Below are 23,011 nucleotides of genomic sequence, written 5' to 3' on the forward strand. Positions count from 1 at the left end.
TGGATGGCAGAGTGGAAGTGTGGGCCCCGAGCAACGGGGGTCCAAAGGATGGATGGGTGGGTGGATGGATGTGCCCTGCCAGTACCATTCCCTTGGAAAGCTGGGAGAGCCACTCAGGCTCCTCGGGGAGAGGGGAAGGAATCCCAGAGGGTTTCAGCCACTGGGCTTTCTGAGGGAAATGAATCATGTTCAGGTTTACGGGAGGCTTTATTAATTCCAGGGTGAGGAGTTTTCAGGAGCAGAGCAGATCCAGTGAGAGGAGTGTGGAGGACTGGGCCCGTGCCTTCTCTGTTTGCTCGTTGCTCAAGGACTCTGGAGGAGGAAATTAATTTTAAGTGTTATTTTTCAGACATCTGTAACAGAGAGAAAAACAGGGCATTGTGTCTCCTCTTGAGATAAGGATCAGCACGGGAGAGAAGAGGCTGGAGCCGGGCTGTTCTCACATTCAGCCCCACACTGGGATCAGGTAACCTGGCACAAATGTTGTTTTAAGGCTTTTTTTGGTCTCTCACGGCCCTGATTGGGGTGGGTGGAGGGTTTTGCCTTCAGTGGCCCCTGATCTGGCTGGACATGGATGGTTTCCTCATTCCTACAGTTTCCCAGGACGCAGGTGTGAACACAAGGCCACCTTTACCTGAGTAACACTTAAGTTTCTTTTTCCCCCCTCCACGTGTCCCCTATTTCCCTGTTCCCCTTCCCAAAACCCATCTGGTTTTCTGCAAACCCCCTGGGAGTGCGGGGAGGACGGACACGGCCCCACAAAGCGGCACTGGAGCATCCCCTCCTCCCACAGCCCCTTCCTCGGGCAGGCTGAGCCCCACCATCACCTACCAGGCTGGTTTCTGTCCCTCCTGCGAGGCTGCCCTGCCCCCCAGCCCATCATGTACCACTTAACCCAGCGTGCTCCCTCCCTGGGCTGCTCTGCCTCCCGCGGCAGCGAGACCGGAGCCTTGTCTTGTCTAATTAGGATCAGGCGAGCGAACACTGAAAACCCATCAAAACCCCCCAAAATCCCCGCAGCTTTGGCAGCTGAGAGGAGCTCGGGGCGTGCTCCATGATGTTTGAATTTTCCCAGGGATGCACGTCAACTGGCCGCGATCCCACCGCGCCGAGCGCGGCTCGCCCCTAATTGCATTGTTTCCGCTGATCTCCGGCGAAATTATTTATGTGTACAACAAGCCTGTTTGGCTTCCAGAGTCTTTAAACTTTATATGAGTTTTTCCATGTGCTCGTTTGCTAAAAAAGAGCCCCGGCTCTGGCAGGTTGGGGTTATTTTTACCCCCCAGTTAATGGTGTTTTCTCTCGCTCCCTCGCGTGTATTTTCGCTCTCTCCCTCTCGCCGGCGGTGCCAGCGGCGGGACGGGGAAGGGTGGCTGGAGAGGGGCCAGCTTTGGCCTCACATCATTTCTCCCCCCCCCCAGGTCTCTGAAAAACCAGATTCTGTTTGTCATTTGCTCTGTGTGTCGTGGCCGTGGGATGGCTGATGGATTTCCAGCTCCGCTCATGGAGCGGGGCACGAGGTTTTCATAAGCACATTAATCTTGAAAGAAAATCTGTCAGGGGCAAACAATACCCCAATGAATGATGTTGTAAAGACACATACTAACTCTAAACATCCATTACCCGGGAATATTAACTTATAGAGGAGCTCCATTTCCTCTTACTCCTTTTTAATAGGTACCTGATACCCAAAGTACTTCCACATTGGAAAATTTGCCCAGAGATGGGAAATGGCCCAAGATAAGCCCCTCAACAGGAGCTTTTCCACCAGAGCCGGGGCTGAAGAGAGGGAGATTGTGAAGGCTGGGGGGGTGAATGCTTCTCTCTGGGGTCTGTTCCCATTTTGGGGTCCTTCTGGCCCCCAACCCTCTCCCTGGTAGCGTGGGGCTGGCTGGGTACCTCAGAGCTGCTCCTGAGGAGGGAAAACAGTCTCAGCCCAAGAGTCTCCTGCCTGGGAGCTGTTTTTCATGCTCCCATGTCAGTGGGTTTAGGCAGCCCCCCTGCCCCAACGCACACACACGCTCCTTTTTGGGAAGGGAGCAGCCTGTGTGGCAGGAATAAAACATCTGAGGTTGCTTTAAATGTCCCTTGGAGCCAGGCCAGCAGCACAGGCAAGGAAAAGCTGGTAGCTTGTTTTAATTTAATGGTGTTGAAGTGTTCTACTGCAATTAAGCATCTGAAAATTAAACAGAAACAGTCATTAAGTCTGGTGATACAAACCCACCAGACCAGAGAATATAAATTATTTCAAATGGTAAATGCCAGAGCCGTGTTTATGATAGGGATGTTTCCCCTTATTAGCCCTTATCTGTTGTTTTAAGTAAGAGGGACTTAATCCTGAGGAAATTAATCACTGCAGATGTTGGATCTTGTTGCAGGTCGCTCCTTTAACCGGCAGGAAGGTTTGGGAGGGGGAAAATGAATCCCTGGGAGAAATGGCCAAGGTGATGTCGTCCATCCCTTCGGAGGGTTTCCTGCTCCTGTGCTCTCCCAGTCCCTCCATCCCACCCCCAGTCATCCCAGGGAAGCCCGTCTGCTCCCAGCCTGAGCTGCAGGCCGGGGTTTTGGAGCTGTCAGTGCTGTTCCCTGGGGATGGTGCTCCCTGTTCCTGCCTCCTGGCTGCCAGCAGCTGGTCCCTGGGGGGGAATGTGGGGCCATCAGGCTCCTGTAGGACCCACACTGGGTCACTCCCTTGGGGTCTTCCTCCACCCCCTGGGCCAGGCCAGGCCTTTGGAGGAAGGATTTGGGGTGGAATTGGTGCTTTGATGGCAGCAAGGAGCCAAGTTGGGGAGGCAGAGGTGGAAGGGGGCATGAGAGCATTGAAAATGCTCACCTCGTGTGGTGGAAAAGAGGACTGAGAGGGGACAGGCAGGGCAGGGTCCCCAAAGCCACCTGAGCTGCTGGCTGGGCATACCTGGGGGGTTTATCCAGGCAGTGCTGGGAAATCAGGGCTCTGCCTCCATCTGCAGCCAGATAACACCGACAGACAACCTGGATCCATAAAACTTCCAGCGTGGGCCGTTCCTGCAGTCTCCTTTTACAAGCCTGGCCTCGCTCCGCTGTGAGCACCCGCCAGGCTGGGAGCAGGTGAGCACAGAAACGCTTCTTTAAATTCCTCATCTTTCAGCAAAAGCGAGACTTAAGCCTGGCTTTAAAGTTAAGCATGTGTTTTAAGTGCATTCCTGAGGGGGGGGCTCTCTGAGATCCGCTGACGTGAGCAGGAGGCTCCTCCGCCGGCTTCAGTGGGATTTTCCCTGCCCCAAATGGAGTCCAGATCTCCTGAAATAAATACCCCCGGCCCCGTAGATGGGGGAACCACATGGAGCCTCGTGAGTGCTCGTTCCCAGAAAAAGGATCCAGCTTATTCATGTGCCTGCATGATGTGCATTAAATCCTCCTGACATCTCCCACAATTCCAGCAAGCAAATGGGAACCAGAATGGATCCTGTGCCCCGAGAGCGCTCGGCTGGCGGTGCCACTGAATGATTGGCAGGAGCATTGTTTGCGAGCAGCCCTTCCAAATTGAACTTCCATGTGCCCCTAGCCAGTACAAGATGTGAAATTTCGTTCCCATTTTATCCCAATTACTGGCCCGGCCATCCACGAGGGCTCCTGGCGTGGCACGCTTCCGATAACACACAATAACTCAAACAAACCTCCTTTCCCTGCAGGGGCGGCGCTGGGTGGAGAAGGGAGAATTCCAGCAGGGAGAGCTGCGTTTGCAGCGCCCCCATCCCGGATGTTCCCGTTCCAAGGGCTCGCTGCTCTTCCAGGTAAGCAGCAGAAGCACCTAGACTGTTTCATGCCTTACTGAAAGTCCTTTGGAGCTGATCTCACGGATGTGGGTCCCACAGGGAGCCCCCAGATCCATGCAGGCTCCCCGGGAGATGCCCGGCTTCCCACACGATGGAATCTCCCACTCCATCTGCCCCCAGAGCTGCAGGTCGGTGCCATGAATGGATTTTCTCACAGGAGCAAAGTGTCGGGCCTGTTTTCTGGGAAATGTTCAAAAAGAAAGAAGCTGGAGGGTATTTTTTTTCCTCTTTCAAAGCAAACTAGTGGAGCACTTCCCACCAAACCTGGACCAGAAAGATCAAAACCCACTTTGGCTTTTCCCTGAAATGAAGCTTTTCCAGCCACTTGCTCTTATCTGTGAGTCTGAAAAGCAAAATCTTTTGCATCTCAAAACATTTTAACTCCACACACCTGAAAAAAAAAAAAAAGAAAAAGAAAAAAAAGGAAAAAAAAGGACCCATTTTGCTCGAAGGACTTTTTTTTTTGTCCTGGAGAAAGACTTTTTGGTGAAAACAATTTATAGGAACATAAATAACTATCTCTTGGTTTATTTTCATTGTCTCCTGCCAGCCCTGCAGATTCGGGGAGGCAGAATAGTGAAGAGAAGGTATTTTTTGGCTCCTCTCATCTTGAATTTTCCAGGGCCTTGTGCGAGGAGGAGCTGCCAGCACGTGCAGGCAGGAGTGGGAAGCCAAGGGAGCATCACTGGAGCGGTGCCTGGAGAAGGGATTCGGGGCTGAAGGAGCCGGGCAGAGCGGACAAGGCAGCTCTTCACAGCTTTGCCTGCTGTAAATCCCATTTTATATCCCCCGTGTCCCACACGGGGAGAAGCAAACAGAGCTTTGCGACCATCACTCAGAGCCTCGATGGTGGTTAGGACGTTCTCTGCCGCCCGCCTCGCCCCGGCCCTGCTGCCTCCACGCCTTTTCACGCTGCTACGAGTTTCTGCTGGGAAATGATCCCTGAAAAGAGTTTACCTGCCGCTAAATGGCTCCGAACCCCGCTGAAACGCTGCGGAGCCGCTCCGTGAAAAGCTCCCGGCTGGCTGGAGCGACCCGCTGAGCACAGCCCCGAGCCGTGCCCTCCCCGGGGGCTCTGGAGCGTGGCACCGGCCGGGAAGGGCTGCCGAGGAGGAGACGTGATGCTCGGCACCGTGATTCCTAGGGCTGAATCCGGCACCGAGCATCCCGCAGCAGAACGTTTAACCCCTTGTGTCCCTCGGCGCCGTCAGCGCCCAGCCCGACGTCGAGCAAACCCGATGGGGAAGGTCTGTGCTGTGTGAGATGTGTCCTGCCTGCCTGGGGGGGACAAATGAAGGGGGGAGGCAGCGTTGCCTTCCCCCAAAACTGGTGTTGGCATCAGCTCCTGGCTCAGGTGAGACCTCGGCAGCAGGTTGATGGAGCTGGCCAGCAGGGCAGGGTGTTTCTCTGAGATAATGGGTTACTTATCCTGATGTACATCCCCTCCTTTCCCCCCACAGTCCTTCTCCATGACTCCCTTGCGACGAGAAGATCCCACAGAAATCCCTCAGAGGACCGTCCTCAGGAGCAGGGGGTGATGTGCTGGATGGATCCGTGCCACAGAGCCCGGCTGGCTGAAGTGTGAGCAAATGTACCCAAATCTCACCCGAAATATTTTCCGGGAGGAGGAGGGGAGCCTCCCTGCTCTTCCCCGGGGCCACCTGCGTGCGGCCGCTCTCCGGCCACCCCGTGCCAAGCCCAACAAGCCTCCCGGTGCTATTCCAGCCTGCCTGATGTGTTTTTCCACCAGCGCAACCCAGCATCCCGTCCTTTGCCAAGCCTGCGGCCTTCCCGCTCGGCTGCGGCCGGGAGAAACCCATTTCAGTAAGAAAACAAAGGGAATAGGTTTAGCAGCCCTTCGGCCCCGCTGCCGGGCGAGCACGTGCGGCGTTTGTTTGCAAAGCTGGGCAGAGGTTAATAAGCTGATCCCGCAAAGATTTACACCTAGGCCGGGGTTTCCATGTGGGCTTAGCGTTAAGCGAGACCTTAATCTAAAGGAAAATATTTGGAGGGAGTTTTGTTTCTCTTTCAGAGCTCTGTAGGACCTGTGAAACGTTCACCGAAGAGAGAGGTCGCTGTCTGTCAGGTTGGGCTCGACGGCCTTGGGGGTCTCTTCCCACCTAAATGATGCCACGATCCTGTGACCCCGGTGGTATCGAGGGCAGCCGGCCGGGGAGGAGACACGGACTCCACCTGAGAAGGGTCTGGTTGTCCCTCACAGCACCACCAGAGTCACGAGGGCTGCGGGTTCTCAGCACCGCCGGAACCGGGGCTGGCTGAGTGTTTGCAGGAGAGAGGTGGCCATTCCCTCAGGGAATGCCGTGCAGGACACCCCTACCGTGTGTCCTGAGGGGAGGGGAGGGAGAGGAAGACCCTGAGGGCAGAGGCTGAGCCGCGTCTTTTTGCCACGTTGGGTGCGGGATCGTGGCTTCCGCGGCGTTTGACCCCAAGCCCTGCCAAATCCAGGGGCTGCTCCTGCCGGCCGGTGCCTCGCACGCGGCTCGCAGATGTCGGCGAGCGGGGTCGAGACTTTGCAAGGAACAACTCTCAGCTGTCCCCCTCCCTCGAGCCCCCGGCAGCCGGGGCGCGCAGTCCCTGCCTCCAGCCCCCTGCGCGCCCTTAAAGCTGACATTGCTTCCTATCCCTCCCGAAAGACTTGGTAGTTTTAAGATTTCAGTACCTGGAGAGGAAAGGGGATGGTCTGTGACCGGGCACCTCCAGAGCTGGAGGGACACAGGCGGGTCCGGGCTGGGCTGAACACCCTCCCACTCCTTGCGCGCTGCTCGGGGCACGAACGGAGATTTGAAATCCACGCAGAGAGACTTTCGAGTGATCTGAAATGGTTCCGAGGCAGAAAACCAGGATAAAAAGAAGAGCGGGATTCTATGCTCTGAGTTGCCCCCAGATCTGCAATGTTTCACGCAAGGATTTTTTTACGCTAATGATCCAGGATCCCACTCTCGTTTTCCCGTTATGAGTCTGTGATCAAAAAACCGTAGTGTTTAGGGAAAAAAAAAACCCAAACCGAAAAAATCTGGGCGAGTTTGGTGTGGTTTTTTTCCCCCGTGTGGATTTGAGGAGCCTTCTGGCAGGGGTGTATTTTACAGGGCAAAATTGCTTTTGACAAACAAAACCGAGTTAGTATTAATTACCTCGACCTGTGGCCTTTACCAGCCTGAAAGAGATAATTACCCAAAACGTCTCAGAAGGAGCTTCGGAAAAGGATTTTATTTTATTTAAGCTGTCAAACCCTCTTCCTCAGCGAATAGAAAGCCTTTTTTGGGGGCACGGCAGCAGGGTCATCCAACTCCCCGCATTTAGCCCGCGCCAGAAGGCTGGGGAAAAAAAATATTGTCGGAATTAATTTCGTGTTCCCTCTGACACACAAAGCACAGGCTCAGCCGCTGAGATAATATTGCACTTGCTGGACGGTTTTCGGTGTGTCTGATCCCACAGCGACAGGATTTTCCAATTTGGATTGATGCTGTCGGAAAACAAGCTCCATAAACTCCTCTAAGAGCCCCAGCATTCCTGAATCGGTAATGAATTACAGCCAATAATATAATATCATAGTCTAGTATGGTAGGATTAGTTAATAATACGCCAGAATCATATAATAATATAACAATATAATATATCATGGCGTTACTAGATAACAGTATTATCTATTAAAAGGTAACAGTATTATAATATGACACCATAAACAATGGAGAATAAATGCTGGTGAAACACACGGGAACTATAACCTTTAACTATACTAATCACCAGCTGCTGCAGTAGAGGAATATCCTCGATATTTCTATCCAATATCCTTGATATTTCTATCAAATAGCCCTGATATTTCTCTTTTTTAAATTGAAAAAAAAGCTTTTGGAGCTTCCCGTTCCGCTGCGGATCCGGATTTTTATTCAGCAAAACGAACGGTGCAGAATCGCACCTGGGTCACACGAGGTACAAAAACGCGCACAAACGCCCGGCGGCTTTGGCAAAAAATTGGTAAAATAACTGGGTTTTAAATGTATTTTCAGGTCGGACCGTGCTCGCGGTGCTGGTGCTGGAGAGGATGGTGAGAGGAGCGGGGAAGGAGGAGGTGGAGAAGGTGGAGAGGAGCCGGAGCGAACGGACACCATCTCGGGGAAGGCCGGTGGGGGCTCGGCCGGTGGGAGCAGGTTTGGGGGGCCCGGGCAGCCCCCGGCGCTGCCCCTGGAGCTCCGCAGGGCGCTGAGCACCCCGGGGAGCGTCTGCAGCGCGTTATTAATAGGGATCCCCCCCAGTCCGCCTCTCACCTGAGCCGGCCGCCCCCCGCCCGCTCTGCTCCCCCTTTCTCTTTTTCTTTTCCTCTCTTTCCTTTTCCTTTCCTTTTAATTTCTTCCATTTTTTTCTTTATTTTTGTCCTTGTTCTTTTTCCTTCTCTTAATTTTTAATTTTCTTAGTTATTTCATTTTTTTTTTAATCTTCCTTTTCCTTTTGCCTTTTCCCTCTTTATTTTCCTCAATCTTCTACCTCTTTTTCCTTCTTTTCCCCCCCCTTCTTCGTTTTCTTTTTCTTCTCATTTTCCTCCTCCTTCTACTTTTCTTCCTTCGTTTTCTTTTCCTCATTCTTTTCCTTTTTTTTTGTTTCCTTCCCGTTTTCCTCTCCCGCCTTTCCATCCCCGCTATGGCCAGGGACACATTCCCGCAGGGGCCGGATCTCGGCCATCCCAGCCCCTCGTCCTGCCCGGCAGCTCCCGGCAGAGCTGCGGGGGGACGCGGGGAGCAGGTGGAGGGGCCGCCCCGGGGGGAATCGCTTCCCGGGGGGATATTTTCCTTGGAAAAGCCTCCCCCGGCGCCTCATCCCCAGGGGGCAGGGGTGTGGGGCCGGCTGCGGCCGCGGGGGTGCGCGGGGTCCCGCCGCCCCGTCCGAGATGCTGCAGCGCCCGGGCTCCTCCGAGTGGAGTTCCCGGGGGAAAAGGCTCCTCCGAGGGTGGGAAGGGACCCCCGCACTCCCGGAAAAAACCGTCCCGTGGGATCACCAGGGCGAGGAGAACCACACCTGCCTTCCCCGGCCGCCGTTCGATCGCCGGCTTCCCGCGGGCTGCGGCGGCCGCTCCGCCGGGCTGAGAACGGCGAACTCATCGCACGGGACCCCTCACGGGGGCCGCAGCCGGGTGAGTACCGGGGGGGTGAGGCCATCACGGGACGCCCACCCCCTGCGACGCTCAGCTCCCGTTTAATCGATCCGCTCCCTTTTCCCGGCGCTTTTTCCAGCGCTCGGGCGGCACCGTCTGCCGCGACCCCCGCGTGGGTTCAACCCCCCGCGTCGGGTGGGTGGGGAGCAGAGGAGGGGGCGCCCGAGCGGGTACCCCCGGGAGGCTTCCCCCCGTGCCCGTCCGCGCGTGGATGCCGTTTGTGGGGATGTCGGCGCTGCCGGGGGCGAGCCCCGCTCCGGGGTGGTGGGCGCTGCCCCCCCGCCGGCCCCCCTTTAAACCCCAGCGCGGAGCGGCCTCTCCACGCCGCTGCCCCCCCAGGGCACGCCCCTCGCCCCCCACCCTGCCAGTCGTTTGCGGGGAAACACTCACGGTCTTCCCACCGACCTCTCCTCGGGGAGGGGACAGAAATCCGCAGGAATGTCCCGAGCACTCGCCCCAGCCCCGAGGCTGCTCCCGGGCGTTATTTTTTTTTTGGGGGGGGGGGGGAAAGGCGGATTTCACCGCTGGGTGGGCGGCAGCGTGTCCGCAGGGGACCCCCCCTCGGGCAGGGCTCCGTGGGTGCCCTCGCCCCCCAAAGCACGACCCTGCCCTGGCGGAGCCCCCCGCGCTGCCCCCGCCCGGGGGTCCCGTCGGGGCTGGAGGCGGGGCAGGTGCGTGTCCGCGTCCCGCGTGGGAACAGCGCGGGGAGGGACCCGCGGGGACCCTCACGCCTTAAGGGGGGGGCGTTGGGACCCCCGCGGCGAACCCCGCTCCGCCTTCCCGCGGCTCGGGGGGTGTGCGGGGCGACGCGCGGGGGGGTCCCGCGGGGGTGGCGGGGCTCGGGCCCCGAGGGGGCGGGCAGAGGGTACCGGCCCCCCCGTCCCTCCTCGCCGCGGCCATTTAGGAGCCGGCGGGAGCCAATGGGCGGCGGCGCCGCCGCCGTGACGGCCGGGATTGACGTGATTCCCACGTCAAATTGATCCCGAGGAGCGGCGGGGGCTCCCCGCGAGCGGGGAACCGGCCCGGCGCCGCCAGGACCCCCCGGCCGCCGGCTCCCCGCCGCCCCCGCCGCCCCCCGGGCTCTCTATGCTGGGCCGGGCGCTGCCCCCTCCCCGGGCGGAGCGGCGCGACCCCCGCGCCGGGCGATGGGTGAGTGCGGGCGGCTCCGAGAGGGCTCCGGGACGGCTCCGCCGGGCTCTCGGCAGAGCCGGGGGAGGGCACCGGGCAGGGGGAGGCGGCGGGAGGTGGTCCGGCCCGGAGGGTCTCGGCCCGCAGCGCCGGGGCCGGCACGACGTGCCCGGCCGGGAGGGCTCCGGGTCCCCCGTTCTCCCCGCTCCTCCCTTCGCTTTCGCTCTGCTCTCTGCTTGCGACTCTTTCTCCCGTTCTCGCTCTTTCGCCTTTTCTCTGTCTTTTTAGTTTTGTTCCGCTCTCCTTTTTTCTGTCCTTTTTTCCCCCTTCTCGTTTCTGTTTTCTCTTTTTCTCTCACGTTTCCCCGTGTCTTTCCCCCCCTTCTTTTTTACTGTCTCTCTGACCTTATTTTTTCTGTCCCTATTTCTCCTTTTTCTCTCTGTTTTCCTCTTTTTTTTCCTCCTCTACCTTCTCCTTTCCTCTCTGCTTTTTTCCTCCTTCTCTCTTTCCCTCTCGTTCTCATTTTCCTTTCCCTTTTTCCCCCCGTTCCCTTTCTTCCCTTCTTCCCTTCCCTTTCTCCCTCCTTCCCTTTTCCTTTCTCCTCCCTTCCCTTTCTTTCCTTCCCTTTTTTTTCCCCCTTTCCCTTTTCCTTTCTCTCCCCGTTTTCCTTTTTCCCCCTCTCTCTCTCCTTCCCGCGGCAGCCCCGTCCCGCTCCCGCTCGCTGTCCGGGCATCCCGCGGGGACCACAACGCCGCGCCCCCATCCCATGCCATGCCCTGCCATGCCATCCGTGCCATGCCGTGCCGTGCCACGCCACCCCTGCCCTTCCCGCAGAGCACACGTACGGGGAGGTGAACCAGCTGGGCGGCGTGTTCGTGAACGGGCGGCCGCTGCCCAACGCCATCCGGCTGCGCATCGTGGAGCTGGCGCAGCTCGGGATCCGGCCCTGCGACATCAGCCGCCAGCTCCGCGTGTCCCACGGCTGCGTCAGCAAGATCCTGGCCCGGTACCACGAGACGGGCTCCATCCTGCCCGGGGCCATCGGCGGCAGCAAGCCGCGGGTCACCACCCCCGCCGTGGTCAAGCACATCCGCGACTACAAGCAGGGCGACCCGGGCATCTTCGCCTGGGAGATCCGCGACCGGCTGCTCGCCGACGGCGTGTGCGACAAGTACAACGTGCCCTCGGTCAGCTCCATCAGCCGCATCCTGCGCAACAAGATCGGCGGGCTCGCCCCGCCCGGCCCCCCGCCCGCGCTGCCCTGCGGCCACATCTACCAGTACCCGTACCCCGGCCCCGCCGCCCCGCCGCCCGCCAAGGCCGCCGGCCACCCGGCCGCGCCCCTCGGGGCACCCCCCGTCGGGCTGCCCCGCTCCTGGCCCTCGGCGCACTCCGTCACCAACATCCTGGGCATCCGCACCTTCGTGGAGCAGGCGGGTGGGTACCACCGGCCCCGGGCTCGCCCCCGCCCCGCCCGGCCCGCCGCAATTTCGTTTCCCCCCTCCCGCCCCCGTTTTGTTTTCGGTCTTTATTATTATCATCATCATTATTATTATTTTGTCTGTTTGCCTTTTTTTTTTTTTTTTTGGTTGGTTTGGTTGATTTTTTTATTTGCTTCGAGGTTTTTGTGTGTTTCTATTTTTTTATTATTTTTTTTTTCCGCGGGTTTTGTTCGGTTCGTGCTTTTTGGCCTGTTTTTGCGCTTTTTTTGCTCGTTTCGGGTATTTTTTTATTAGTGTCGTGCCTTTTTGCCTGTTCCGTGACTTTTTGTTGTTTCGTGCTCTTTTGCTTGTTTCGTTCTTTTTTTTTCATTTGTTTCAGTTTTTTTGGTTCATTTCGGTTTTGGTTTTTTGTTTGTTTGTTTCCTTCCTTTCTGTTTTGTTTTTATTATTATTGTTATTGTTATTATTATTATTTGTTTTGTTTGTTCAGTATATTTTGCTTTCTTTCTTTTTTTTTTTTTTTTTTTGATCCGAGGGCCACTCCCGCTCCATCAGCCCGTCGGGGCGGCGGGGCCAGATGCGGCCTCGGCTCAGCCACATCTTGAACTTTTTATGAAAAATGTGGAAAATATTTTCGTGGGGATGATAGATTGCCGACCGCAAATTCGGAGCCCTGAATTTCCCTTCGCAAAGGGAAATATATATATATATATATATAAATACATATATATGGAATGGGGGTAAAAAGGGGGAGGGAAAAAACCAGAGGAGGGGGAAAGGAGAAGACAAGGCACCTCGGACCGGCCTGCGGGATATCCCCGGGAAATCGTCCCGGTTTTGGGGCTCTGGGAGCAGCGGCAGCGCCGAGCTCCGAGCCCCTCCGACTTCGGGGAGGGGACACGGGACGTGGCAGGGGAGTGCGGGTCCTTTTATCCTTCCAAAAGCCCGAGTAAATCAACCGCATGCGTTTTGCCCCGTGCAATCATTTATCCTTAAAATTCCGATGTCAGTTTTATAAATCTCCTTCGTCAGAAGAGAAATTAGGCCCCCTAAATTACCGGGGGCTTAGAATTGCCGGGGGTGGTGGTGTAGGGATGGAGAGGCGGGTTTGGGGGGGACGCCACAGCCTCTCCCCACGGTGTGCTACCCAATTTCAGTCGAGGGGACCGTGTCCCGGGATGCTGGAGGGCGCTGGGAGGGAACGTGAATTCCTGTGCCCCCTCTCCACGGATCTGTGCAACCAGGCATTTGTAAACCCGGGATTTCCCCCTCTTTCAGCCCAAAAACCTGCTCGGGCAGGGGCCCGGCGGGTTCGAGGGCTGACGCTTTGCTCCCCAGGGGCTCTGGCTGGCACGGAAGGGGCTGCCTACCCCCCCAAAATGGAAGAGTGGCCCAGCGTGAACAGGACGGGCTTCCCCGCCCCGGGCCAGGCGGTCAACGGGCTCGACAAGGCGGCCATGGAGGGGGACATCAAATACCCGCAGGTGACTGCTGGGGGGCAGCGGGGGGCAGGGGGGACAGGGAGGGGGGACGGGGAGGGGACGGGGTGGGCATTAGTGGGGCAGGAAGAGGGGCAGGGAAGAATAAGGCAGGGGGGCAGGGAGGGGACAGGGAGGGGACAGGGAAGGGGTAGATTTCCCACCGCTCCCATTCCCCCTCCGCCCGGCCCCCATCTCCCTGAGGGGGACCCCGACCCCCAGAGCCGGGCGGGCTGTTCTGAGCCCCCCCCTCCCCAACTCTGTGCCTGTCCCTAGCCCGGCCCGGGGCTCTCCTCGATGGGCACCTTCCTGCCGGCCTGCGCCTACCCCCCCTCCACCCAGCCCGGCGTCTACGGCGGCTCCCCCGGCGGCTACATCGGCCCGGGCCCCCCCTGGCAGCCGCAGGGGACCCCCCTGGCCCACCACGGCCACGGCGTCACCGTCCACGGCGGCGACCTGCCCGCGGCCATGGCCTTCAAGCAGCCCGGGAGGGAAGGTGAGCGGGGGGACAGCGCGGGGGGACCCCCGGGGAGCTGCGGGGGGACAGCGCGGGGGGACCCCGGGGAGCTGCGGGGGGACAGCGCGGGGGGACCCCCGGGGAGCTGCGGGAGGAGCGGCCGGGGGGGCCCGGAGAGCGGGAGAGGGGCGGGACGGGGGTGAGGGGATGGGGAGGGTCCCTCCACCTGAGCCCCCCCGGAATTCCGGTGGTCCCCGTCCAGCCCCTCCAGCCTGAGTCGGTACATCCCGGTTATAAACTGGAAACCGTTTTTCCTGCCCGCTGGCGCTCGCCAGGGAAGCGGGAAGGTTCGGGGCGACCCCCCGCGCTGTCCGTCCCCCCCGGAATGTCGGGGTGCGGCGGGACAGAGCAGGAGCCTTTTCCCCGCGTCTCCCCATGAATGAACAGGTCGGGAGCCTTGGGATGACGCAGAAAGGCAGAAGTCTTGACTGGGAATTCTTAATTCCTAGTAATTAGCCATTAATTATTAAGTCGCGGCAATTATTTAACGATTTATGAATAACTACTAATTATTATAAGTGACTATTATTTTATTTAATTTGTTCCCAGAACTAATAATTGAACGCTCCCCCAAGAATCCCAAGGGAACAATTTGAGGCTGTTTAATGGGGCGGTTCTTTTGTCTCCTGTTAATTATTTCGTCTCATTTATGGAGCTCTGTTTCCTCGACGGGCGGATTCGTTTTTAATATCCCGATTTTTCCGCCCTGGGTATAAAATCCCCATCGATATTTTTGGCCTTTTCCGGTGGTATTAGACTTTCTATTATTTTAATTAATTTGTAATTAATTCCTCACTTATTAGTCAATTTTCATGTGGTTTTTCTGGGGTTTTAATGTTTTATTGGTTTGGTTTGGTTTTTTACCTTTTAGCATTTCTTCCTCGTTCAATCTGTTGTGAGTAATCAAGGAGTGAGAACATAAAAATTAAAATCGATTATTTAAAGGGGGGGAAAAAAAGAGGGAGAAACAGAGAGCGAAAAAGCAAGGGGAAGGAAGGAAAAGAAATAAAAGAAAATGAGAAAAAAAAGGAGAGAAAAAAAGGAAAGAAAAAAAGGATATAAAACGACCAAAGGCAGAAATCCGACCTGTGCACACTTAGTGTATTTTTGAGGTATTTTAAGTGACTTGTAGCCCCGAGTTTTCTGATTTGCCGATTTTTAAGCTGTTGTACCCAAAGGCCCAGAGAGTTTTCTAAACGTTTGTGGGGTTTTGTTTTGCAAGGGTTTTTTTTTTTGTTTGTTTTTCCTGGTGTTTTTAAAATTTATTTTCTCTTTCAAAGCTTTTTTTTTTTTTTTTTTTTTTTTTTTTTAAATTCATTTCGAACCTGTTTTCTGGTTCTGCGACTTATTCGGGATATCCCAAATATTGGATTATCCGCAAAAAGCCTCCCCCCGCTCTGCCCCGAGCAGGGGACTGGAGGAGAAAGGGCGGTCGCCCCGTGGGATGGGCTGAGGGGGGTCCGGGCCCCCCAAACCTGCAGCGAGAGCAGAGAGCGGGGAAAGGATGAAAGAAGGAATGAAAAGAGCGGCAGACAAAGCCAGCCGGGCAATTTCCACCTTCTCATTCCAGACCTTTTCGGAATTCACAGATTTTCCCTGAGAACCCCCCCTGCTCCCGGCAGGGATGAACATCCCCCTCTCCGAAGGCCGCGGGTGGGTGGGGAGGGGGATTCCCGCGGCCTGGGCCAGGCTTGGGCGGAGCTGGGGCTGGGCTGAAGCTCAGCAGGGGTGTCGCTGCCCCTGGGATGGTGTGACGGTCCCGTCCCCTTCCCCTCCCCGCCGCTGGCGGCACAGTTCCTCTCCCAGGGCACTCCAGCTTTAGGGGAGTGTATGGGATGTGTTCTGTGAGTGGCTGGGACTGTTGTGGGTCTCCTCCCCAGGTAAATCCCTGGCAATGCCATCACCACGGTCCCTGTCCCTGGGGGGGAGCATTCCCCTTTTCCCTCTCTGTTACCCTGGGTACAGGGAGCCTGGCAGCCCCTTTCCAAAGGGATGCCTTTCCCAGTGGCTGGATGAGGAGCCCTGTGGGGCAGAACTGCTCTTGGGGGGCTCTTGGAGGAGGTTCTACCTGCTCAGAGTCCATCAATCCCCTGCCTTGTTGTCTGGTTTTTCCCTCTCCACCTTTCTTGCAGTCGTGGACAGAAAACCCACCAGCCCTGTGGGGAAACCTCCGGACCCTCTAAACACCATCCATGGACTCTCTATCCCAACCTCCTCGTCCTAGAGCCCTGGAGCAGCTGCCGAGAGAGAGGGACTCTTGGAATAAGCACCTGCAAACTGTAACTGAAGCCTGAAGTGCCATCGAGCTGTGCCCAGAGCACCACTGCCACCGTGGGGATGAGGAGACAGCCTGGGCAGCCAGAGGTGACTTTCTCCCGTGGCAAATCCTGGTCAGGACGTTCCCAGAGGGACACTTTACCTCCACTGGATTGGAAAGGGGTGACAGACAAGACTCGCTCTTCCTTCTTTGTTTTGTGTTTTTCACCCCTTGCTTTCAGTTGTTCTTTCTCGTCCCCCGTGTCCCCGAAGACTGTTGGATGCAGTGAGTGCCTCCGTCCCCAGCCACTGCTGGGCCCATCCCTGGCTCTGTCCCAGCCCAAGGGAGCAATTCCTGGCTTTCCCACGCCGGAGCATCCGTGCTGGAGCCCTTTCTCCATCCACCTTCCAGTGCCTCTGCCCCAGAATAGGAATGGACAGAAGTGCCACGACGTTTTATGATATATTTTTCTAATAACAAACCTTAATAAAAAGTGACAGCTGTGGGCACATGCTCCTGACCTCCCTCCCTCCCTCCCTCAGGCTCTGGCTGAGCACCATCCCTTGTCCCGGGGTCTCCCAGCCTCAGGCAGCACCTGTGAGTGGTGGTAGGACCCTGTGGGATCTCAGGTGGGATCTTGGAATCGCCCTGTGCCAGGCCTGGATTTGTGCCCCCACCCCTGTGTGAGTGCGTGGCAGCTCTGCACCCCATGCTTCATCCTGGGCTTCTCCTGCATCCAGGGGGTCCGTGGCCTCACTGGGTGACTCCTGAAGGGGCTGCAGGGCAGTCCTGGCCACCTCCCACTCACTTTGCCCGGTCCCGGGGGCCTGGTGGGGGCTGTCCTTCCCCCAGGGCTTGTGGCCCCGTCACCCCCTCCTGCCCAGCCGGCTGGGGCGGCTCAGGATGGGCTCCAGGGGCTCTTGCATTCCCTGGCTCCACCAGCCGCTGCCATTGGCGTCGGTCCCTTCATTGTCTGGAGAAGGGGAAGGTCCTCCAGCGGGGCAGGGAGGAAATATCCTGGCAGGAGAATACACGCCTGGCTTTCTGCACAGAGGGCGTCTCTGTGGGAGGGAGAGCGGGAGGCAGGGGGATGCCAAACACATCCCACCGCAGGAAATTAGTTTGTCTTCGTCCTCGGGGTGGCAAGAGGCAGTTCTGCCTCTGCTGCTGCGAAGCCTCCGGCCGGAGCCGGGCTGTGCATCCCGCGGCAAACTCGGGAGGGGAAGGAGGGAATTTTAAGTAGGTGAGAGGATTGTCCCAGGGCAAGATCTGCTGCCAAACTGTCACTGGTTGGATTCTAAAGGATGTGAGGACGGAGGAGTCACCTGAAACAGATGCCTGGTTACTCCCCTGCCGGGTTTATCCATTTAAAGCTACATTCCAGTGTGTGGCAGAGCGGCTTTGGAATGACGGTGGACAGCAACACCCTTAAAGCGTCGGTGTTTGCTGTGGGCTGGGTTCTCAGCACCCCACTGCGACTCCTCATTCCCATCCCAGGTGGGATGGGCAGCGCTCCTGCCCCCTCTGGAGGTGGGACAGGGGGCTCTGGCTGACCTGGGATGGGCAAGGCAGGAGTGCTGGAGTCGGGCAGAGACACAGTGCAGAGACACAGTGCAGGGTCCAACCCTTTCCATCGGTGTCAGAGTCCAACCCTTTTCATCAGTGTCCTGCTGGGACTGTGAGCCAGTGCCTGAGTTAATCCCTGAGTTATTCCCTGAGTTATTCCCTCCCAAGCCTGCCATGGACCTACCAAAACCTGGGACAGCAGCTGAACGCTGAGCATCCCCCACAGCCCCAAGGCAAAGGGCAAGGGCCGTGTCCCGAGCCCCGGGACCTTGGCCTGCAGCCCCATCCATGAGCTGGCAGGTGGAATTTGCCACCAGAGGGAGACCCCCCCTTGTTCCAGAGCCAGGGAAGAGCCGCCTGCAGCAGCCGGCGGGGAAGCCTCACCTTCCCGGCGGGAAAGGACGGACACGTGGAGTGTATTCCCAGCTGCAACCTGTTCCACTGCAGGGACTGAGGGTTGAGGGGCCACAAGAGCAGCCGTGGCTTTTGTGCACTCAGGCTTCTGGTTCCTGCTCTTTTCTTGGCTGTTGGACCGGCAGCAGCCCCTGCTAAAAACGCGATTTTAATGATTTTGTTCGGAGAAGGGATTTCCTCATTAAAAAATGCAACCCCAAACACGTCTCCGTGCCCAGCAGAATTTCTGGTGCAGGCAGAGCGGCCAAAAAGCCAAACCTGGTGGTCTGTCCCCTGCAGATCCACTGTCATCTCTTGGGGCAGGTGCAGGACAGCGTGGATTGGTGTCCCCAGTGAGGAGGGTTAAGGAAAAGCCTTGCTGGGTGGAAAACACTCTCAGTACCTGTATTCCCCCGGGAGCAGGTACAGTCCTTCCTGGAGGCCTGCAACCAAGGGGAGAATCCTTGGAGGAATTCAGTGCCTGCCCCATGCACCTCAGGTAAGTCATTCCCTGCCATGGAAAAATGCTGGGAGCAGAGACCCCAAATAAATCCCAAAATAAGATCAGCCCCTTAAGCAGGGTGACGTGAGGTGCTGCTCTGCCCTGCCACGAGCCAGGCTCACAGCAGATTCCTGCTGCACAGGCAGACTGACACAACCCAGAGAAAACTGGACTGGAGGGGAGCAGAACTTTTGGGATCGATGCAGCAAAGCGAGAGGGTGGAAACAATAAGCTCTGACACTTCTGCAGTGGTGGTTTTGTCGAAATTGATATCACCCCTTGGAACGTGTCAGTTCTCAAAATCAGACTGGGGCAAATCTTTCAGGTTCTGTGCAGCTAAATCCTCATCCTCAAGGAGGAACACACAGGAATCCGAGCCCAGCTCTCGAGAGAAGCTGCAAATCCAACCAGCATTTGCGAAGTTATAAACCTGCCCACAACTGCTTAAGCTGTGCTAGAAAATGGGAATTCAATTCCCAGATCGCTCAGGCACTTCATAACATTTCCTCTTAATAGGCAGTTTTTCAGTCTAGGTGGGGGACTGGGCTGGACCAGCCCACCAGCAGGTTTATGGCAGTGCTGGTGGCCATGGAGACCTTCCCCACAACCCTTCCTGGCTGCTCACAGCCCATGGCCAGGGAAAATCCCAGCTCAGCTCCTCATTTCACAGCTTGGGATGCCCAATAACTGTCCCAAACCACAGAATCTTCATTGATTTCCTGAGGGGGTCCTGAGGTGGGCAGCCACCAGAAAAAAGGTTGCTTCTCACGCTGCCAACAATTTCTAGGGAAGAATCCAGATTATTTACGTCAGTTTGAGGGAACCTGGGGTTTTCACTGGAATTAGACAACTGTGGTACTGAAAGTCACCCCTTTGCCCAGCGTCTGCTTGCTGAGCTCTGCCCTTCCCTGTGGGACGGCTCTGGGATGGAACACCCCAGCCCTACAGGGAGAGAGCAGTGTCTGTGTTCCCCAGGGAGGCCCCAGAGCGATGGTGAGAATCCCCCCAGCCGCAGTTCTGTCAGGGAAGCCCCCGCTGACGTCGGCACCTCGTACAGCTGCAATATTTATGTCGTTGCTCGGTGTCCCAGCCGGCTGCTCCCGAGGTGAGAACAGGCTGGAGAACAGGCTTTTGTTCCCTGGAGGTGCTGAGAGAGGTCTGTGACCTGAAGGTTTAGAGGGAAAACAGGGAGGGTGTGTGGTGTGTGCGGGGACCTGCAGTCACCCGGGCTGGAGCTGCCGCAGCAGGAGAGTGAAAGGAGCTCAGCTGTGCCCGGGTTCTGACAAAGGCTCCCCTCAGCAATTTGTAGAAAGCTGGTGATGATAAATTGAAGGAAAAAATTTCCTGAACCCTAATTATAGTGTTACTCAGCCACCAAGAAGCTCTGTGGGTTTCGGTCTCCTTGCAGAAGCTTCCAAGTCGAGGGATTTTGGAGCAGGCTGGGGAAGGAAGATCAATGACTCGCGCAGGGATGACAAGTCTGTCCTTCCTCGACTTGGTACTACCGATAGGAATGTAATATATCCCATGGGAAAACACATCCCCCCCATCCTCTCCCCCCTCCTGCAGCACAGATATGAAAGCACTTTTAATCTCAGAGTTATATTGGCCTGGCAGGGCCGAGCAGAGCTTTCGCTGCGGCTCCGCCGGAGATAGCACTGTTTTGGCACCGGCTCCCCAGAAAGTGATGTCATGTGGAATTTATATGCCAGAGTTTTTCCCCTTTCTTCTTCAGATTTGTGGCAATGTCAGAGTTCCTCTCTGGAGCAGATCTGGTTTTAATATCTCGTATTTACGTTTTTCATTTTGGGGGCCGGCCTGGAACCTCTCCTCGGTTTCGACCTTGCAGATGCCGACGCGACGGAGGCCGGGACGAGCGAGGAAGAGGAGCTGGGAGGGATGGATGGGCAGCCTTGGCTTCCCCAACCCTCGAGAAGCGGCCTTAAAATAGTCCCTGCTTATTTCTTAGGAGCTGTAATTGCCTCTGCTCTGACCCGCCGCTGTTCCTGTGCCCCTTCCCGCAGGGAAGACCTCCCTGTGCCAAAAAGGAGGCCTGGCCGGCGGATCCCAGCTGCGGTGGCCGTGCCGGAGCTGCCAAACCTCACGGATCACATGAAGCCCCAGGGATGTGCAAGACCCAAGGGCCAGCCCTGGCCCAGCAGGACCATGCTCAGGGTCCCACAGTATCCATGTCCTGGGGGTGGAACCCACCGGGAGAGGGCCACGGTCGGCCTTTGTCTGATCCCAGTGGAGCACAGGAGGCTTGGGGAGTTGTGCAGGGTTTGGATCCACAGCAGCAACCCCAGCTCCTCACATCCCTTGGGTTGCAGCTGCCTGGTGGTCCCTGGGGATCATCCAAGGGAGAAAGTGGGCTCACAATAACCAGCGGGGATAAAGGCAGCTTTGGGCAATCCTGGTCCCAGTCGTGTTGTGCCACGAACCCTTTTCTGCAGAAACACTCTGAAGCCAGCAGGGTGTTTGTCTTTTTTTCTTCCCCGGGTTGCCAAAAGAGTCATATTTTAAAGTTGGGAATAGTTGTCAGCATCCAAGCACGGCCCCCGGAGCCGATGACGCAAATATGACAAGAAGCGAGGTCAGATTACAAATGAGGCCGCTTCAAAACCTCTCCCGGCGAACGGGGAGGCTCGGAGAAAGGGGTGAAATGTGCTGAGAGGAAAAAAAAAAACCAGCAACCACCCAGCAAACTGCTTCGTAATCTGCTGGAAAGTGAGAATGAAACACCCCCTGGCAGGAGGTCGCTCTCTCTCCGTGCTTTTGGCAGGAGGGCGGCAGGAATCCCGCCCGGGAGCATCCCATGGACACCGGGGCAGTCAGCTGGGGGCCTCCAAAACCACGTAGCCAAAGCTACACCTGGAACTGCAGCACAGAGTCTGCGTGGGCTTGTGGGTTTTAGTGATGTGTACATGTGGGCTCCCCAGCTCGGGTCCTGAGCGGGATCCATCCTTTTGGGATGGCCTGGAGCCCACCAGCAGGGCTGAAGATGAAGGTAAGGAACTGCCAGGAGCCACTGGTGTGCCTGTTAAAGGATGGTGGGAATTCCCTGGACTTCACCTGCTGGGCTGTTCACAGGATCCTCCCGCACCGCTCGGTTTTGCACCGCCAGAATTTTCCTGCCTCGTGAGCATCCCCCTCTCTTCAAGCCCCTTCCCCCGGGTGAAGCTGGACCACCTGGCTCTGCTGAGCTGCCCACGGCCCCTCACCAGCCCGGGAATCACCTGCAGGATAAACACAGCCATGGGAAAAGCTCCCAGAGCCCAAACTGCCACATTTCATCCCACCCCAGGGACTCAATTTCATCTCGTCTCCGAAGCAATAACAAAACATCAGCGTTATGAAAAGCTGTCAAAAAAATCTAATTGTTTTTACAAACACTGCAGATACCTCTTCCATTTCAAGGAACAAGTGGGGTTGCTTTTGGTTTTGGAAGAACTGAGTAAGCATGACGATTTCCAAACTTGCTCAAATACAAAACACTATTGTTATATGGTACAGGGAAACAGCTGTGGGTTATAAGTACCCTTAATGTGAAACTTTAACTTAAAAAAAAAACAAAAAACAACAAACCAACAACCCAACCCCGGCCCTAAAAAAAGTTAAAGGGACAGAAAACATTTCATCCATACTAATGTGAGGTTTTAAACATATCGGCTTTTAAGTGAATTGGCCATAACCACAACAATATTTTGGGTCTGACCAGAGTATATATTGTATGCAGATGTTAATTTGGCATTTGCATGCATACACACAGGAAAAAAACCCCTTCCTACGGGGTTCTTTTCCTGGAGTGCCTTGCGATCTGGAGTCACTTTAGCTTTACAAACTGATTATAAACACTAATTACCTGCAAACATGTTGTTTGCCTTAACACGGGGCCTGCAGACTTAGGCTGGGCTTTATAAAAAGGCAGAGCTTGGCCTGGCGAGCTCCCCCCTCCCTCTCTCCAGATACAGACACGTGTAAGAGCAGAATGTGCTGATTTGTCAAAAATCCAACCCCCTCCGTTAACCCCCTGGCTGCCGTTCCCAGCAGCCCGGCCCAGGTGAGCCTGTGGGATTTTGGGGGCTCACAGGGCTCTCTGGGCTCTCTCTGGCTGCAGAGGTGCTGCTGCAGGAGCCCTGGCTGGGAGTTTTGTCCCGCACACCCCTCCCTGCTCCACGGGCTGAGGGAATCCCACAGGGAGCATCCACAGCTCCGGGATGCTGCCTCAGCCATGGTGGCATCTCCTTGGCCCAAACCAAGGGGGATTTGCCCCAGATGCTGCCAGCCCCGTCTGTCCCATCCTCCCTGACCCACGCTGAGCTGGGATGGGACTCAGGGATGCCTCCTCCTCCCCCAGCTCTCCACTGCCCCATTTCCAACCTGCCCATGGCTACACGACCCTTGAAGGTCCCTCCCAACACAAACCACTCCATGATCCCGTGACTCCGAGGATGGAAAGGCAATGGATGGGATAAACCCCTGACTGTTCTGTGCTCCAAGAGAACTCACTTTTTCGGAGCAGGGATGAATTAAACAGTGGTAGCTGGGTTTGGGGTAAAATGATGGGAAATTAAAAGAGGCGGCGCGGCCGTTTCAGGAATTTATGCCCATTGTCCCTTTCCCAAAGGTGATTCCTCCTCCTTAGCTCCAGCTTTTGCCCTCCAGCTGGGGGCTGGCTGGCAAGTGACCCACCCTGTTTGCATCTCTCTCAGGTTAAGTCAGCTATAAATAAAGAAATAAATTGCC

General features: G+C 56.4%; 1 protein-coding gene across 1 annotated transcript; it reads left to right on the forward strand.

Moving 5' to 3' along the window:
- Positions 1-10,127: 10,127 nt before the first annotated feature.
- On the forward strand, positions 10,128-16,300 carry PAX1 (paired box 1). Its single transcript, XM_064651257.1, has 4 exons — positions 10,128-11,547; positions 12,891-13,036; positions 13,307-13,526; positions 15,680-16,300. Exons 1-4 carry the CDS (start codon positions 10,128-10,130, stop codon positions 15,769-15,771), a joined length of 1,878 nt encoding a protein of 625 aa, XP_064507327.1. The 3' UTR covers positions 15,772-16,300.
- Positions 16,301-23,011: the final 6,711 nt, after the last annotated feature.

The sequence above is a fragment of the Pseudopipra pipra genome, chromosome 3 (assembly GCF_036250125.1).
Source record: "Pseudopipra pipra isolate bDixPip1 chromosome 3, bDixPip1.hap1, whole genome shotgun sequence".
NCBI lineage: Eukaryota > Metazoa > Chordata > Aves > Passeriformes > Pipridae > Pseudopipra > Pseudopipra pipra.

Excerpts from the sequence above, each read along its gene's own strand:
- PAX1 (XM_064651257.1), top strand. The coding sequence starts at position 10,128 with ATGGGTGAGTGCGGGCGGCTCCGAGAGGGCTCCGGGACGGCTCCGCCG. Across the intron at positions 13,037-13,306 it reads GGGACATCAAATACCCGCAG|CCCGGCCCGGGGCTCTCCTC; the intron begins GTGACTGCTGGG and ends GCCTGTCCCTAG. Across the intron at positions 13,527-15,679 it reads CAAGCAGCCCGGGAGGGAAG|TCGTGGACAGAAAACCCACC; the intron begins GTGAGCGGGGGG and ends CCTTTCTTGCAG.